Source organism: Leucoraja erinacea, chromosome 21 (assembly GCF_028641065.1).
Source record: "Leucoraja erinacea ecotype New England chromosome 21, Leri_hhj_1, whole genome shotgun sequence".
NCBI lineage: Eukaryota > Metazoa > Chordata > Chondrichthyes > Rajiformes > Rajidae > Leucoraja > Leucoraja erinaceus.
The window spans coordinates 17269637-17286519 of NC_073397.1; the positions used below are offsets into that span (position 1 = coordinate 17269637).

General features: G+C 40.9%; 1 protein-coding gene across 2 annotated transcripts in view; it reads left to right on the forward strand.

The window, feature by feature from the left end:
- Nucleotides 1-16883, forward strand: part of LOC129707311 (casein kinase II subunit alpha) — a 79782-nt gene that overhangs the window by 46952 nt on the left and 15947 nt on the right. Inside the window, exons 5-7 of one of the 2 annotated variants that reach the window (XM_055652251.1) lie at nt 7431-7481; nt 11382-11438; nt 16564-16647. In XM_055652251.1, the coding sequence (XP_055508226.1) occupies nt 7431-7481; nt 11382-11438; nt 16564-16647 (192 nt within the window). Of the gene's footprint in view, nt 1-7430; nt 7482-11378; nt 11439-16563; nt 16648-16883 lie in introns of both variants that reach the window. The other variant, XM_055652250.1, reaches the window with a different exon arrangement.

Sequence of the window (16883 nt, forward strand, 5' to 3'; positions counted from 1 at the left end):
CTATCATCCTTCTTTAACGGTATTAAACTTATGAAAGTTTAATTGTAAATAATTTACATTGGGGAAAAGTTCTTGTCATTTTGTACAGATTAAAAACATTGAGAAAAGTAATCCTTGAAATCATGAGAATACAAATAAAATTATTTAAGATTGAACATTTGTTATTGTCACATTTTGCAATGGATTAATTGATTATGCTTCTGGTGTACCTCTCATTTAAATTGGTAGATTTCTGAACAGCCAAATGATTTTTATTCCATGGATTAATTCTACTTGAGTTGCATTACACAAACGTCATTACTATTATCTGATTCACGATGACAGTGTTCACAGTAGTTAATTGAATGCAGATAAATTCTTAGCAAACTTGCTCAGTAATTATATTGTGATCATTAATAGGTCAGTGGTTTTATCAAGAATAATACCCCATACGGAGCTGCATTCATCAGATGATGTCTTAAATCTCTATTTAGTTAACTAACTTTTTTTAGAGTTTGTTCCAAAATGTGATTTGTGTGATTGATAAATTATGCCAATTCCTTTTCTGTCTGTTGCCCAAATCCTAAGTTGTCCAACATTTGCATTTGTTGTCTCCTTCAACTGGATATAATTCTGAATGGTTTTGAGAATGATGGGTGACTACAGGTACACTTATAGTTTGTGAACAAAAATGTCACTCATTTAACATACATTTTTATGATGGATTGTGTAGAACATTCTTCCTTCTGACTTTTAAATGCAGAATTGCTTGTTTCATCACATTACAGACGCAGTAAATTGATTGGCTAACTTGGTGGCTGTATCATTTAATAGTCTGGATGGATAAAGTTGATCAGGTTGAATATGTTGCTGATCTAGTAGCCTCCATGGAGACCAGCTAACATCTGTAGTTAATGATTTAAATTTCGAGAGAACAAGATCATACATTGAGTAACCCATGGAGTGAATGCATGATTGTTCACAGATTTTTTTTTTTTTTTTACATTTATCATTTAGAAAAATCTAGTTACCTATATTTTTTGGGACAAAAGAGTAACATCTTCACATAGTTTGACATTTATCAAGAGACATGGAATTTAGCTGACTGCCCAGTTATGATTACAAAGCAACTTACTGAGAACAATTTGACTTTCAATAACATGAGAATTTAGCATTCATGGGAATCAGCAAGATGTTATAATAAATATGAAAATGCTTTGTACAGTTATATTTCGCCACCTTCAACGGGATCTCACTAGTAAACACATCTTCCCATCTCCACTTCTTTCTGCTTTCTGCAGAGACTGTTCCCTCCGCAACTCCCTGGTCAACTCGTCCTTCCCACCGAAACTACCCCCTCCCAGGTACTTTCCCTGTAACTACAATACAATACAATACAATAAAATGTATTTGTCATTTGACCCTATTGAGGTTCAAACGAAATGTTGTTTCTGCAGTCATACACACAAGAAAGAACCAAGACACAACACAATTTACACAAACATCCATCACAGCGCCTCTCCTCCTCGCTGTGATGGAAGGCAAAGGCTTATCTCTCCCCTGCACTTCCCATTCCCCTCCCGATGTCAGAGTCAAAGTCAAAGCCCCCGGCGGGTGATGGCAATTGTCCCGCGGCCATTAACGCCGCGCTGGGTGATGCAAGGCCACGCTGCGGGTCTTGTTGTTGGAGCCCCCGGCGGGTGCTAGCAATGTCCCACAGCTGTTCCAAGCCACGCCGGGCGATTATGTAAGGCCCCACTCCAGGTACTCTTCAACCCCGCAACTCGGGCGGGTGAAGTCGCGTTGCGGAAGCCCCGAAAAGCGGTCTCCCAGCAGGGACCCGCGGGCTCCCGTTGTCATTGTCCACCAGACCTGCGGTAAGCCTCCGAATCCCCGGGGTCGGGTCACAGCAGCGTGCCACCAACACTCCTCCCGCTCCGAACTCTGCCAGCTCCGCGATGGTGAGTAGGTCCGCAGCTCCGCAACTGGAGCCCCAGGTCGTTCCTGCTGGAGGCCGCTCCACGGTGCTAGGCCCCAACGACACCGGAGACCCGACAGAGAAAAGGTCGGGTTCTCCGTGCAGGGGATAGATTATTAAAAGTTTCCCCCGCCCCCCGCCCCCCACACACATACACACAAAAAATAATAAAAACGACATTCAAACGAGACAAAAAACAACAAAAAGACAGACAGACTGCAGAGGCCGCTGCGACGTGAGTCGCGCCGCCCACCGGAAATCACATCTATAGAAGATGCAATACCTGTCCCTATACCTCCCCCGTCCCAAGAATCCCAACAATCTTTTCAGGTGAGGCAGAGGTTCACTTGCACCTCCCCCAACCTCATCTACTGTATCCGCTGTTCCAGGTGTGGACTCAATAGACAATAGGTGCAGGGGTAGGTCATTCGGCCCTTCGAGCCTGCACCGCCATTCAATGTGATCAAGGCTGATCATCCACAATCAGTACCCCGTTCCTGTCTTCTCCCCATATCCCCTGACTCTGCTATCTTTATGAGCTCTATCTAACTCTCTCTTGAAAGCATCCCGAGAACCACCGCCTTCTGAGGCAGAGAATTCCACAGACTCACTACTCTCTGTGTGAAAAAGTTTTTCCTCCTCTCCGTTCTAAATAGCTAACCCCTTATTCTTAAACTGTGGCTCCTGGTTCTGGACGCCCTCAACATCGGGAACATGTATTTCGGCGAGACCAAGCGCAGGCTCGGTGATCGTTTCGCTGAACACCTCTGTTCAGTCCACTTAAACCTACCTGATCTCCTGGTTGCTCAACACTTGAACTCCCCCTCCCAATACCACACTGATCTTTCTGTCCTGGGCCTCCTCCATTATCAGAGTGAGGCCCAGCGCATATTGAAGGAACAGCACCTCAAAGGGTGGATGAGCTTCTGGCGAGCCAACGGCCATCCACACTTCAATAGAAGTTGCGATCACTGCCATACATAGCATTGTAAGCACACACACCAAAACCCTATACTTCCAGTGGCGGTAGTCCGCAGGAAATGGAGGACGGAGATGTGTGGTGTTTCCGTCACCGTTCCCGTTGGAAACCAGCACCACTGCGTCTAATGTTTTCAACAATGATGAATGAACTCATATTTCGCTTGGGTAGCTTGCACCTCAGCGATATGTACATTGACTTCTCTAACTTCAAGTAGCCCTTGCTTTCCCTCGCTCTCCATCCCCTCCCCCCTCCCCCTTCCCAGTTCTCCTACCAATCTTATTGTCTCCGACTACATCTCCGCCCAATCTCCTGACATCTGTCTGAAGAACGGTCTCGAACAGAAACGTCACCCATTCCTTCTCTCCAGAGGTGCTGTTACACCAGCATTTTGTGTCTACCCCCGATCTAAACCAGCATCTGCAGTTCTTTCCTACACATTGTTCAGTCATAATATTGCCTGAATTGTAACTACAATTGCAAAAAAGGGAAAGCCCTGCTGATGCAGAACTGCTGGAATAAAAATGCTGGTTGCAATTAGCAAGTTGGAAGAAGCATGACTCAAAAACCCTGCACTTCAAGGGCATGAACTAACTAGCAGAAATGCAATTCACTGCATATTTTAGAGTTTTCAAAGACCCGATTGTAATTACGTCTCGTCTTTCCGCGGACTGGTTAGCACTCAACAAAGGGTTTTCACTGTACCTTGGTACTCATGACAATGAACCAAACTAAACTAAACCAATTAATTTACTTCTCCCACTTTTTCCTGCCCTTGGGTGTGGGGAAAACAATACAGCTATTTAGAGTTTTAGAAAAAAAATAACATTCTGTTTTCCACCCCTTACATGGTAAGACATTCCATGTCCTAATAAATTGTGCTATAAAAGCAATCTTCTGCAGTATTTGGTTGCTAAATGTATGCGTCCTGACCGACACACCTTATTTTTGCCAAAATTGTAGCTTTAAATCAGTGAGTCAATTTATTAAGATGAACCAATGAGTCTGGGAAAGTGGTGGATCACTTCCTAAAATGGTAATAGAAGTCCGAAAGAGGGATCATCCACAACTTTTCAAACATCCTTGGATCTGCTAGTTGCACCAAAAGACCACATGTTTGCCCGCTGAATAAATAACATAGTTTGAGTATCTTCTAGTTCGAAGAAAATTCTTCAAATTCATTGAAAAGTACACAATTTTTAAGGGGCTTGACAGGATTAAAATTACGCTCATATTTCTCCTGTCTGGGTTGGCAAAGTGGCACAGCTTGTAGAGCTACTGCCTCACAGAGCCAGGGGCCCCGGTTCTATCCAGACCTCAGTGCAGTGTGGAGTTTGCACATTTGCCCTGTGACCATGTGGGTTTACCCTGGATGATCCGATTTCCTCCCATATCCCGAAAACCCGCCCGGTTAAATGTCCCTTAGTGTGCAGGTTGTAGATGTGAAAGTGGGATAAAATCGAACTAGTGTAAATGGGTGATCAACAGTCAACGTGAACTGGCAGTCTGAAGAGCTTGTTTCCATGCTGGATATCTTGCAATCAATTCAATCAATCATGGTCTGAATGTAAGGGACCAGATAATCAGGACAACAATAAGAAAGAATTTGTTTGCTCAGATGATAGTGAATCTTTTGATTTCTGTACCCAAGAGGACTGTGGAGGCTCAGTGGCCGAGTATATTCAGGACAGAGGTGGATTTAAGTATAAAGGGAGATGGGATTCGGAGATAGTTTAGAAAAATTAGCTCAGTTGGAAGATCAGTCATGATTTTATTGAATGGTCAGCTTTATGTTCTTTTCTTATGTAAACTCAAGTTCTTTTGGGATTTATATTGTTTGCATAGTTATTTCACAAAATAACTATTTTAGGAAATCTAAGATAAATCATAGCCACGTTAAATGGTGGTTAGATGTTATTTTCATCGAATGATTTAAGGGGATTGATGAAATGCAAAATAGTCCAATTAGAGAAGGATTAAGAGAATGATAGGAAGTTTTGTCTGATTATGAAGAATAAATTATTAATATGAAAACTTTTTTTGATTTGGCGTATTAAATTATTACAATTTTTGTTATTTGGTTTTTGTTGCTTTTCCATTTTGTTTTGCATTTCTTGTTTTCAGCACTAAACAAACTCATCAACTTGGTTGTAATGTTTCTTGTTACCGAATGTATCAATTTCTACACATATCCATCCATCTAATAACAGATGTAGATAATTTATTTATATGGGTAATTCTGCTGCAACATGTATTTCCACAACGCAAATTAGATATGTTACTATTGTTGAATTGGGGCCCAATTGGTTACAATGCAATTTTGATCGGGAGCAAAAGAAACTTATGCAGGAAAAAAGCTGTCTTAATAAAACTGTTTCCATGTAACTTCCCTACAATAATCAAACACCATTGTCTCTTAAGAACACATCTGCTACTTTCACTATGGGAGGAAAATTGTGATTAATATGTGATCACTTCTATTAACACCTGAGCAATATTATACAATTGAACATTGTAACATGCAGCCTTTGATATTTTTTGCATGTAGTAACAAAAACAAATTTATAGTTATTAAAAAAGACCGTTTGAAAATCCTATGGGGGAAAATAAGTTTGTTATTACAAGTCTGAAACTCTAGTCTTTAATCCTTTCCCCTTTAACACAATTGTTTTTACAATGCGATTTGCTATACACTGACATTATAGCAGAACTGCCTGTATTGAATGCTACGTTAAGCCTCATTCCACCAATTTAGATTGAATTAAAACTAGTCGTGGTGGTAGAACAACCAGTATTTTAAGGCACTAATCTCATCATCGGCAGTCACTCAAAACATGTATGACTCCTCTCACGGAGGACGCCTATGCGTGACTTTGTTTAACATGGAGAGACTGATGCACAGACAGCCACCTTGACGGATCTGGGTCGGGATCCAATGGCACGGAGTCCAAGAAGACCACTAATCTACCAGTAGACAAAATTGCTGGAGAAACTCAGTGGGTGCAGCAGCATCTATGGAGCGAAGGAAACAGGCGACGTTTTGGACCGAACACCTTCTTCAGCCCAAAACGTTGCCTATTTCCTTCGCTCCATAGATGCTGCCGCACCCGCTGAGTTTCTCCAGCAATTTTGTCTACCTTCGATTCTCCAGCATCTGCAGTTCCTTCTTGAACACTAATCTACCAGTTTTTGATACCTAAAATAATCACCACCTTTAAGGAACCCAGAATTTGTGGATCATTTATTTCTCTTAACTGCACCAATCCCCACAAAGGAACTTGATCTTCACCTTGTCCCAATGATCTGACTGGTGGTAATGAGCCATGCAGGGAACTGCTTGTATGGTCATAATTTTTCCCTTTTTTGCACGGATGCATTTTCCAGTGTGTGTGATTTTTCTGCACGTCCAATACAGGCAAGTTTGCTCACTTGCCCAGTACTGATATATTCTGAAGTTCAAACTGCTTAATTTGCATCTTGTATGGGTGTGGACAAATTGCATTGCATTTTATATAAACAATCTGTTGTATTAATAATGTTTGTAAAATAGGGTTGTCCTGAATGATTGCTTTGTTCCCACTGGGAATCTGTAGCTGCGAGCGTGTGAAGTGCTTTGTGTTTTACAAATATTCATTTTACTACAACCACTTATTTAAAGTGCAAAGTGCTGTTTTATTTACAAAAAACTCGTTATTGGCCATTGCTTCAATCAAGTATTCTTTTTACGGTGTTTGTGTGCATTAAGGGGTTAATTAATTTCATTTGGAGGTGTTATTTTTCAGTCTGTTCAGCTTGTATGAAGGGTGTATTTGAAGTGATTTGAAAATCACTGGCTAACTGCATATAGTTTATGTTCTAAACATAATGTTCAATGCAGAGAAAGCCAAGGCACATTCTCAATATTTATTGGCATTGTCCATCTCATTATTCTAATGGTAAACATTGTCATTAATTTGGACCAACCTACCAAAAGAAACCAGAATAGATGCAATCTCTTGTCAATTGACTGATTATGTGATAACCAAAATCATTTTCTTCTCGAGCTTTTGTTCACCCATCTGCAGTCAAAATCCCCTCAGCTGTATCCACCTATCACTTGCCAGGCTTTGTCACACCCCTACCTCTTTTCCAGCTTTCTCCTCCCTGCCCCCCACCCCACAGCAGTCAGTTTGAAGAAGAATCCCAACCCAAAACGTTGCTTGTCCATATCCACCATAGATTATGCCTGACCTGCTGCTCCAGCACTTTCAATGCATATACTCCAGCATCTGCTGTTCCTTGAGAGGTCAAAGCCTGTTCACCATCCACTTTGCAAAAGTCATGAACCAAACAAAATATTGGTTAAGTGGCAACTGCACAACATTATCTAAGAGAAAGATGTTTATTTCTCCAGTGCCAGTGTACATCAGCTTCAGTATGCACTGTAGCGGGATAAGTGTATAAAAATAAAAAAAGATAAACTATTGATATTTCTCATGCTTTGTTCTTCCTTAGTCACGGACACCTGCTTTGGTTTTTGAACATGTAAACAACACAGATTTCAAGGTAAGATTGGACCTTTTTTAAACCAGCTATCAGCATAGCAATGGTATTCATTTCCCCCTTGCCCCCCACACCCCCAATCTCTATTCTTGTTGCAGCAAAGTGCAAACCTTGCTTGGATGAATATAGCGGACCATTTAAAGCCAAAGATATTCATCCATCATTCATCCATCCGCATTATCTATTAGAGGCGGCACAGTGGCACAACGGTTATTGCTGCCTTTCAGCACGTGGGGCCCGTGTTCAATCCTGACTATGTGTGCTGTCTGTACATTCTCCCCATGACCTGCATGGGTTTTCTCCGGGTCCACCGGTTTCCTTCCACACTCCAAAGACTTGCCAGTTTCTAGGTTAATTGGCTTGGTAAAATTGTAAATTGTCGCTAGTGTGTTAGTGTGCGGGGCACGCTGGTCGGCACGGATTCAGTGGGCCTGTTTCTGCACTGTATCTCTAAACTAAAAAATCGCCCACATACAGTAGCTGTGGATTTGTTGCAGTATTTTCATTTCACTTGGTACATGGGCATCAGCTTTCTTTCAATGGTGGCATATCCAAGATTGCAATAGGTAGTTGTTCTCTGAAAATCTTATTTCTGTGCCCACTATTTAATCCATGCAACATTCTCCAATGTCCACTGGTTCTCTATTTTATTTCTCCACGTGATTTGGCACATTAAACAGACAATACCTCCCGGCCCCTTATTTTAAAATTCATCTTAACTCATCTTTTAATTCCATATTTCGTCCCAAAAATCTGCTGACTGCTTGTTATCAAAGCTCATGATATTCAAGCAGCACAATACATTTTCTGTTCATGCCTTTTAAAAAGGATATTTATAAAAGGGAACTTATGTTTACAGCCTACAAAGGTTTTCCCTTTAACAACAAATATCCGTTTACTAATTATGAAGATTGTGCTTTAAAAAGCTATATTTTTTAACAGGAAAAAAATTCCCTGGCCTTGAAGGCAGTTCTTCTTGAATCACCCCATAATGTGCACAAATTATACTTTATGCTGAAAGGGTAAAGGAGCTCCATTTTGGAACTAAGTCTTGCCTCTAAATCTTTCACATAATGGTGTAACCTGAATTTTTAAATGGTCTCAATCTCATTTATGTGGCCAATATTTGCATCATCTGCATACTTTACCATGCCCTCCATGTTTAAACCCCAGGCCTTCAGAGTACACTGTGGAACCCTACTAACATACGCCCAGTCACAAAAGCACCTGACAGCTGTTCCCCATTGCTTTCTGCTGCCGAGCCTATTTTGCGATCCAACGTGCAACTTTCTTCTGCATCCCATTAGTATTTACAATTTTGACTCTGAGTCTCGTCAAAAGCATAACTAAGATCCATTGGATATCATAAAACATACTCCTCTTATTGATCCTCCTTGTCACCTCCTCAAAATAAAATTCAATTGTTAGTCAGGCATGATCTTCCCATAACAAATACTGACAGCCCATGATAAATGAGTGCCCTTTTATGGTTTAACCACCTCTCAAAATGGATTCTGATAATTTGCCTGCCACCAGAGTTAAATTTACCGTAATGACTCAGTTTATTCCTTATATTTTAAGTTATGGTGCAACTGTTGACATGATTTTGGTGAGTTGTGGAATTGGAAAAAGAGAAGCTGGGCTTAATCTAATGAAGATGTGGCAGGGCACCTTTATTTTGTGACTTGTGGAAATCTAGGATGATTCCCATGTCCCTGGCACTGATGTGCAGAAAGTATTGTCAGACGGGTTCTGGAATTTGAGCTTTAGTTGATGTCTCAGTTATCCATTTGGGAGGCTTTGTTTAGTGTAGTTAAGAGATACAGCGTGGAAACAGGGCCTTTAGCTTGAACCTGTGTCTCCGATGCAGCGGCTTTGGCGGCTGCACAACTGTGCTGCTGCTCCTTTTGTGGAACACATGGTTCCTGAGGTCATTGCCCCATAGCACGAGAGTGCGGATGGAGGGCTGGATACGTGTCTGAGTGAGAGAGCAGGCAGGTACTTCAGGATATCCCTGTGGGCATTTAGGTCAGAATTCGATTCTGAATCTGATGGAGGAGGGAATGGAGAAAGAGGATTTATCTGGGAGTTAAGATGGTATGGCAGCTGTATAGAAAGGAGAGATGATAAGGACTGAGCCAGCAATAATTATATGGAGAATGGGGGCAGGGAAGGATAAATTTCTGGTTGGGGGAGCAAAGACCTGTTCTGTGGTTACAGATATAATTCCGCGATGGCATGTTGTTTCCCTGCTGCCAGCAGCAAGATATGATTGACAAATTGCAGGCATTCTTGAGGAGCGGTTGAAGAGACAGGAACACAAGACGGCGGATGCTTTGATTTGGATCAAAAGACAAATCGCTGATAGAACTCGGTGGGTCAGGATGCACCAGTGGAGGCTGAGGAGTGGTCGATGTTTCAAGTTGAGACCCTGCATCGGGGTTTTGACCTGAAACGTTGATCATGTCTCTTCCTCCACAGCTGCTGCCTGTCTACTGAGCTCCTCCAATAGTTTAAGGTAGACAAAAATGCTGGAGAAACTCAGTGAGGCAGCATCAATGGAGCGAAGGAATAGGTGACGCTTCGGGTCGAGACCACTTCTTCAGACTGAAGTGGAGGTGGGGGGGACGGGAAGAAGAAAGGAAGAATCGGAGACAGTAGGCTATGTGGGAGAGCTGGGGAGGGGAAGGGGGGAGAAAGCAAGGACTACCTGAAATTGGAGAAGTCAATGTTCTTGGGTGTAAACTGCTCAAGCGAAATATGAGGTGCTGCTCCTCCAATTTGTGGTGGGACTCACTGGCCATGGAGGAGGCCCAGGACAGAAAGGTCGGATTTGGAATGGGAGGGGGAGTTGAAGTGCTGGGCCACTGGGAGATCAGGTTGGTTAGTGCGACCCGAGCCGAGGTGTTGGGCGAAGCGATCGCCAAGACTACGCTTGGTCTCACCGCTGTAGATCAGCTGACACCTAGAGCAGCGGATGCAACAGATGAGGTTGGAGAACCTCTGCCTCACCTCCTTCCTCTAATAGTTTGTTCGGTTTTGTTTTGCTGAAGAGCCAGAGGTTGGGGTCTAGGTTGAACTAACAACATTGGGAGGAAACATTTTTCTAATTAAAGGTATCTTTTTAAGGTTATAAGTGATAGGCAATTTGGCCCATCAAGTCTACTCCACCTCAATCATGACTGATCTATCTCTTCCTCCTAACCCCATTCTCCTGCCTTCTCCCCATAACGTCTGACCACAGGGGGCAAACTCGAGCCGCCAATTGGAGCAGATGCCCCAATGAGGTTACGATCAGTCGCGTCATCCGGCCACAGTGCCCCTGGGGGTGGGGGCTCAAGTGCGATCACGTAATTTGTTCGGATTAAAGGATGCGCCAGACCACCAGTTGCTCGAAAATCGGTGGTGGACCTGAACTTATAAACCCCCTTGCTGCTTGAAAATGCAGATCGTCTAATCTGTTTTATTTTATTCCTTATTGCTAATACTATTATTATGGTCTGGAAGAAATTAGAATGGATCACAAGTTTCATCATGCGATGACTGACCTGCTTTGTTCCTTCCTAATGTAATGATCATTGAGCTTCTATCTAATTAATTGTAGCATTCTGAGAAGTTTGCTAATGTATATTTAAATTCTTGGTTTCATTACTGAGATTGTTAACTCGAAGCCTCAATGCGATTGTCCATCCACCCTCTCATCGACTATTAATACCTTTACAAAGGTTCAATTTCTAATGATGTGCTCTGCTCCATTTTGCAATTGCTATCCACGTGTATGGAGTGGTAATACGTTTTGTCATTGATCTGTGTTTAAGGTTTGTTGCATCTTGATCTTGCAGTAAAACATTGCTGACTCAATTGGAAAATATTAACCTTTTCTGAATGTATTCCCTACAGCAGCTGTACCAGACCTTAACAGATTATGATATAAGGTTCTACATGTATGAGATTTTGAAGGTATGTTGGAAAAATATTTAAAGTGTTTATTAAAAGGATAATAACTGATATGGAGCAAAAACTAGAATACTTGCACAGCATAATCCAGTGACTCCTAATGGTCAATCCTCCAGAATAACTAATTTCCTTGATGGTTTACACTGAGCTGACTACAATTTTAAGGAGGTAATTTGTGTCAGTTGTGGATTTAAACTCGAGAGGCTTTCTCAAAAGAATTTTTGATTGTAATGTCATTACTGCTGTGGAATCTATAATTGACTGCCAGGCCAAATTGTAGTGCGTGAGCCTTAGATTTACTCCTGATTTTGATGAAGATGATGTAGTGAGATCACCTTTACAAGGTATAGGGACACAGTGAGTAGGGATGATTACATTGATTCACTGATTAATTAGTCAGCTGAACAGCAGCCATATTTTTAACTAGTGGGTTCTTCAAGAATATATTTTGCAGGTTCAGGTGGCAGGTATTAACCACTCATATTTCTTTGTGAGCAATCAATAGTCTAAAATCATGATTAAATTAGTGACTTATGATCCATCCTGCAAGTCATAGAGGACCCATGCTCTTTCTTGACACAAAATGCTGGAGTAACTCAACAGGTCAGGCAGCACCTCTGGAGAAAAGCAAAAGGTGACATCTTGGGTCGGAACCCTTTCTCAGCCCTGAAGAATCGAGAAGAGTGAATGAAGACCAGAGTCTGAAGATGGGTTCCAAACCAAAACGTTGTAAATTCTTTTTCTCCAGAAATGCTGCCTGACCCTCTGAGTTACTCCAGAATTTTGCGCATATCTTCGGTATAAAACAGCATTTGTGGTTCTTTCCTACATGCTCTTTCCACCCTTATTTGGGAGGTGTGGTTAGAATATCCAAGTGAGTAATTGCAGTGGATTTTGTGTGTGGAGGGGGCAGGGGGGAAACAATCAAATGGCACTCTTCCACCATCATTTTGAAATGGGGTAAGTCCACCAACTTCATTACTGTATCAATTGCTGGATAATTTAATAGCCATACAGCATAGAAACTGGTTCTTCATCCCAACTTTCCCACGTTGACAATGATGTCCCCTCAACACTGCCCATATCTCTCTAAATCTTTCCTATCTTTGTACCTTTTCAAATACCATCACAGTACCTGCATCAACTACCTCCTCTGGCAGCTAATTCCGAATTCCAACCATCCTTGTGCTCTACTGAACCAGGGTTCTCTATTCTGCATTCCTGCTTTTGCTCAATACCAGCATGTCAATATTCTAAGCACTTAAGCTGATGTCACTGTACATCACAGTCAACAAGAATTGCACCAACTGCATTTAGTTTGGTAAGCAGTGCTTGTTTTTCACAAAGGGTATTTTTGGTGAATGGGGAATCAGCCAGTTATCTATAAATGCCACTGGCACTCACACTTTAATGTGCTCTGATGGTGACCAAGGCTATTGATTAAACTGGACTGCTGTATTTCAGTCTCTTTTAATTATGTGGAAATGGAGTACCAAGTAACTGGAATTGGGAGTAGCCCGCTCAGTTCCTCAAACAATTTAATTAAGATTGAACAGATTGTAGGTAATTTGTTCCATAATTCCATTTGTAGACACCAGAGACTGCAGATGCTGGAATCTTGACCCGAAACATTGTCTGTCTATTCCCTCCACAGGACTGCTTGACCCACTGAGTTGCTCCAACAATTTGTTTTCTCCTCAATTCCATTTACTTGACATGGGTCCACAATCCCTTGATATCCCTCTACATCAAGAACCTTATTTCAGAGCTGAGATAATCCCAACGTTTAGAGCGTGATGAAGGGAATTTGATTTCATCTTCCCTTAATATGGAAAAGGTGCTTTTAATTTTTATTTCTGAGTGGCCAGCTGCTAATTTTAAGATTGTCACCTTTTTCTTAATAACCACCTGGAGGAAACAGCTTATCTCTCTTAGTGGGCCCCTGCAGCATTTTAGTCAGACCACCTTCTTCTTGGCAAGTATTTAACATGTCCGCAGAAGTAAATTCCCTGAGTATTAGCTTGATATTTCAACCATTGCAACAAAACGCTCACGAATAGAGCATGAAGGTGAGACCAAGTTAATGCCAACCTCCTGAATGTTGATTAATTTGGACTCCAATATCGGCAGGTTGCCTCCCAAAAGGTGAGAAAGATCCTACACGATAGACCTTCTGAACGGGAGTGGCCGTTTTGACATCTTATTCCTATTCTGCCATTCAAAAAATGTATGGCGTTATTATATGTAGGAAGGAACTGCAGGTGCTGGTTTATACTGAAGATAGATGCAAAATGTTGTAGTAACTCAGAGGGCCAGGCAGCATCTCTGGAGAAAAGGAATAGGTGACGTGTCGGGTTGGAGTCCTTCTTCAGAAGAAGAATAAGGGAACAATAAAGATGAAGGGTTCCAACCCGAAACATCACCTATTCTTTTTCTCTAGAGATGCTGCCTGACACGTTGAGTAACTCCATCATTTTGTGCCTATCGCTTTATTATAGTTTTGCTCCATACCCCTGATCTATAGATTACAAGAATCCAACAAGCATTTTTTTTTTTTTTTTGGCCCATATTCTCTCTTGAAAGATTTTTTATATTTTTTGGTAAATGGTTGTCTGCAGTTACCCTGCCTTTTTTTCTTTCGTGGAGTGCATTAGTTACATAGTGCACTTTGATATAAATGATCCATCAATTCTACAAGTCAAGTGTACACTGTAATGCTTATGCAGAAAAGCGCTGTTTTTGTGATTTTATTCTGCAGTGTGACCACAGGCCCCTGTAGTTTTGGTGCAGTCTTGCTTCTCTGAGACTAAATGTTTAATGCAGCTGTTGGTTAGATTTTTATATTTTGGGGCTGTGAAATGTAATTGAATGGAGGCTGCCTGTCTGCATTTCATCTTTACACAGTCCACAGGCCAGTTGTCCTGTTTAGTTTTATTTGTCATGTCTGCAGGACGCCTGTGCTTATTAACTTCATAGTTTTTCATTTTTACATAATATTCTATAAAGCAGACCACGCATGGAATTTGTTTCCTATTCTTTACAGTTGGTCTTCACGTCACGAGCCATTGTTATAATGTTGATTTAGAATGGGTTATGTAAGATTGGCCATTCTGTAAACACAAAAAATTGACATTAGTATTCTAACTGCTGAAAGATGCTCTTATCTATAAATCCAAATCAATTTCATGTTCTCTCCCCCTTTGTGATTAACACTTGTCCTTGGAAAGTTATCACTCGCTGATGAATTACAAAGGGGGCCAATGGGGTTGTTTATTAAAAAAAAATTATGGACATGCACAATACTATTGATGCAAGTATTAACTTTAGAATTGTTAATTTTGTCCAGTATGGAGAAAAAAAAAGATTCTTTAATACAAATTAATACAGACTAATTCATATTGTTCCACATACATTGTGCCTATAGTATTCAGAGCAACTTTTGCAGGGAAGCCCAGATTGACAATCTGAATAACTTCTGCAATGTAGTCAAGCATACGCCGAAGTCCATGCCATTGTAATTCCATAGTCATACAGAATGGAAACAGGCCCTATAGCCCAACATATCCATGCCAACCAAGGTGCCCAATTCAAGCTAGTCTCATTTGCCTGCAGGTGGCCCATATCCTTCTAAACCTTTCTTATCCATATTCTAACAGTTTCTAATGAAAGGTATCAACCTAAAGATACCTCATGGAGTCCAGCTACAGGCCACCACCAGTTGCACTGAGATTATAGAGTGGCAAGTCTGATCATTGCCTGATCATTGACTCCATCCCATGATCTGGTTTGGCTTGCACCACTAATACAAATGGTGTATACATTATGCTGATGTAATTGAACGAAAAACGTCCATTTATAAAAGAGCTTCCATGACCTTGATGTGCCAAAGGCAAGGAGGTTTTTTGATGTAGAATGTGGAGTGATGGAATTTTATGCTGTAAGATTCAACAAACTGGAAAACATGTCAGGCAGCTTCTGTAGAAAGAGGAACCAATGTTTTAGTTTGCAGACCTTTCATTAGATACTGTCAGTACATGGCTAGGAAAGGATATGGGCCAGACGCAAGCAAATGGGACTAGCTTGGATGCAAAGGGCTTATTCCATGCTGTAGGATGCTATGAAGTTTTTATATTTCCATACACCCACAACTTTGCTGCCAGTTTTAATATGTTGGCCAAAATTCCAGAGAAATCTCCCTCGCTATTCGAAAGATTGCATGCCAAAACTCACCAGCCGCCTGAGAAGTGAGGCTGTTTATCATATTAAAAGATGCATGATCTACTATGCAGCATCACTCTCCTTATCATGTTACGCTACAAGAAGATACGGATCCAAAGCCTTGACACATTCATGTTTGCTGCTCATTACAGCTGTAAGTTAAATTATTAATTTGGTGTTAGAAAACTGAAAATAATATTTAAAGTGAATTACAGATGGGCATTAATTGTTCAAAGCAGAGACCCAGCTCTAATTGCACCTTTCTTTGCAATGTTCAAGAATAATTATCTGCAAAAATATTATTTTCAATGTCCATTTGAAGTGCTCTTTGCTCACTGCTAGGAGCTTATTTGTTGGAATGTTACTCTGTTATAAATGGACAACTTGCCTGGGATGATTTGCAATTATTTTTTTAACTTTATACACAGAAACTCAAACCTTCATTCAAGGTAATGCCTTTAATGAGATTATCATCATCACAGTGCATTACGTTACTTTGCCGCCAAATCCCTATTTTCTCCTTCTCAGTTGTCTTTTGATAAAGTGGATACTTTGCCAATTAGAACAGTGTAGGTGTAAACATGTCGTTTTTGCTAATAATTGTGCCTATAATATGATTAATTAGAAGATGTTTATCAACCCCTTTTGCACTGGTCTCAATTTTCTGGCCAAAATAAATTTGTGCATGGTAAGGAAACCTTAAGACATTCACTTGGTGACTTTTCTGTCATCATTTTCCAAATGTCACACACAGGCTAAGACATTTTCTGGTGAAATTGTATGGGAGAATCCATCCAAATTGGGTGATGATGGATAATGCTTCTAACATAACAAACAAAATCAGTTCCTGATGGCGTGAAATCCTAATAGGACTCTTGTATTTCATCTGAGAATACACCTATGTTTACAGGCCCTGGATTATTGCCATAGTATGGGAATCATGCACAGAGATGTTAAACCACACAATGTTATGATCGACCATGAGCACAGAAAGGTAAGGTGAAATAACCCACTACTTTAGTACAGGTTACAGAAAATGATCCATTTTCCCTTTGAAATATTTAACAATTACAATTAAACTCGTATAGGTAATGCTTTCTGATTTCTGCAAATCAAAGAGAATTAACCAAAGGCAGTGTTCAAATTAGTGTTTTCATGTTTCATTTTTTAGTGTTGCAGCTGATATATAGCAGCTTTCAAAGCTTGTATTGATTGGAATTACCGTATTTC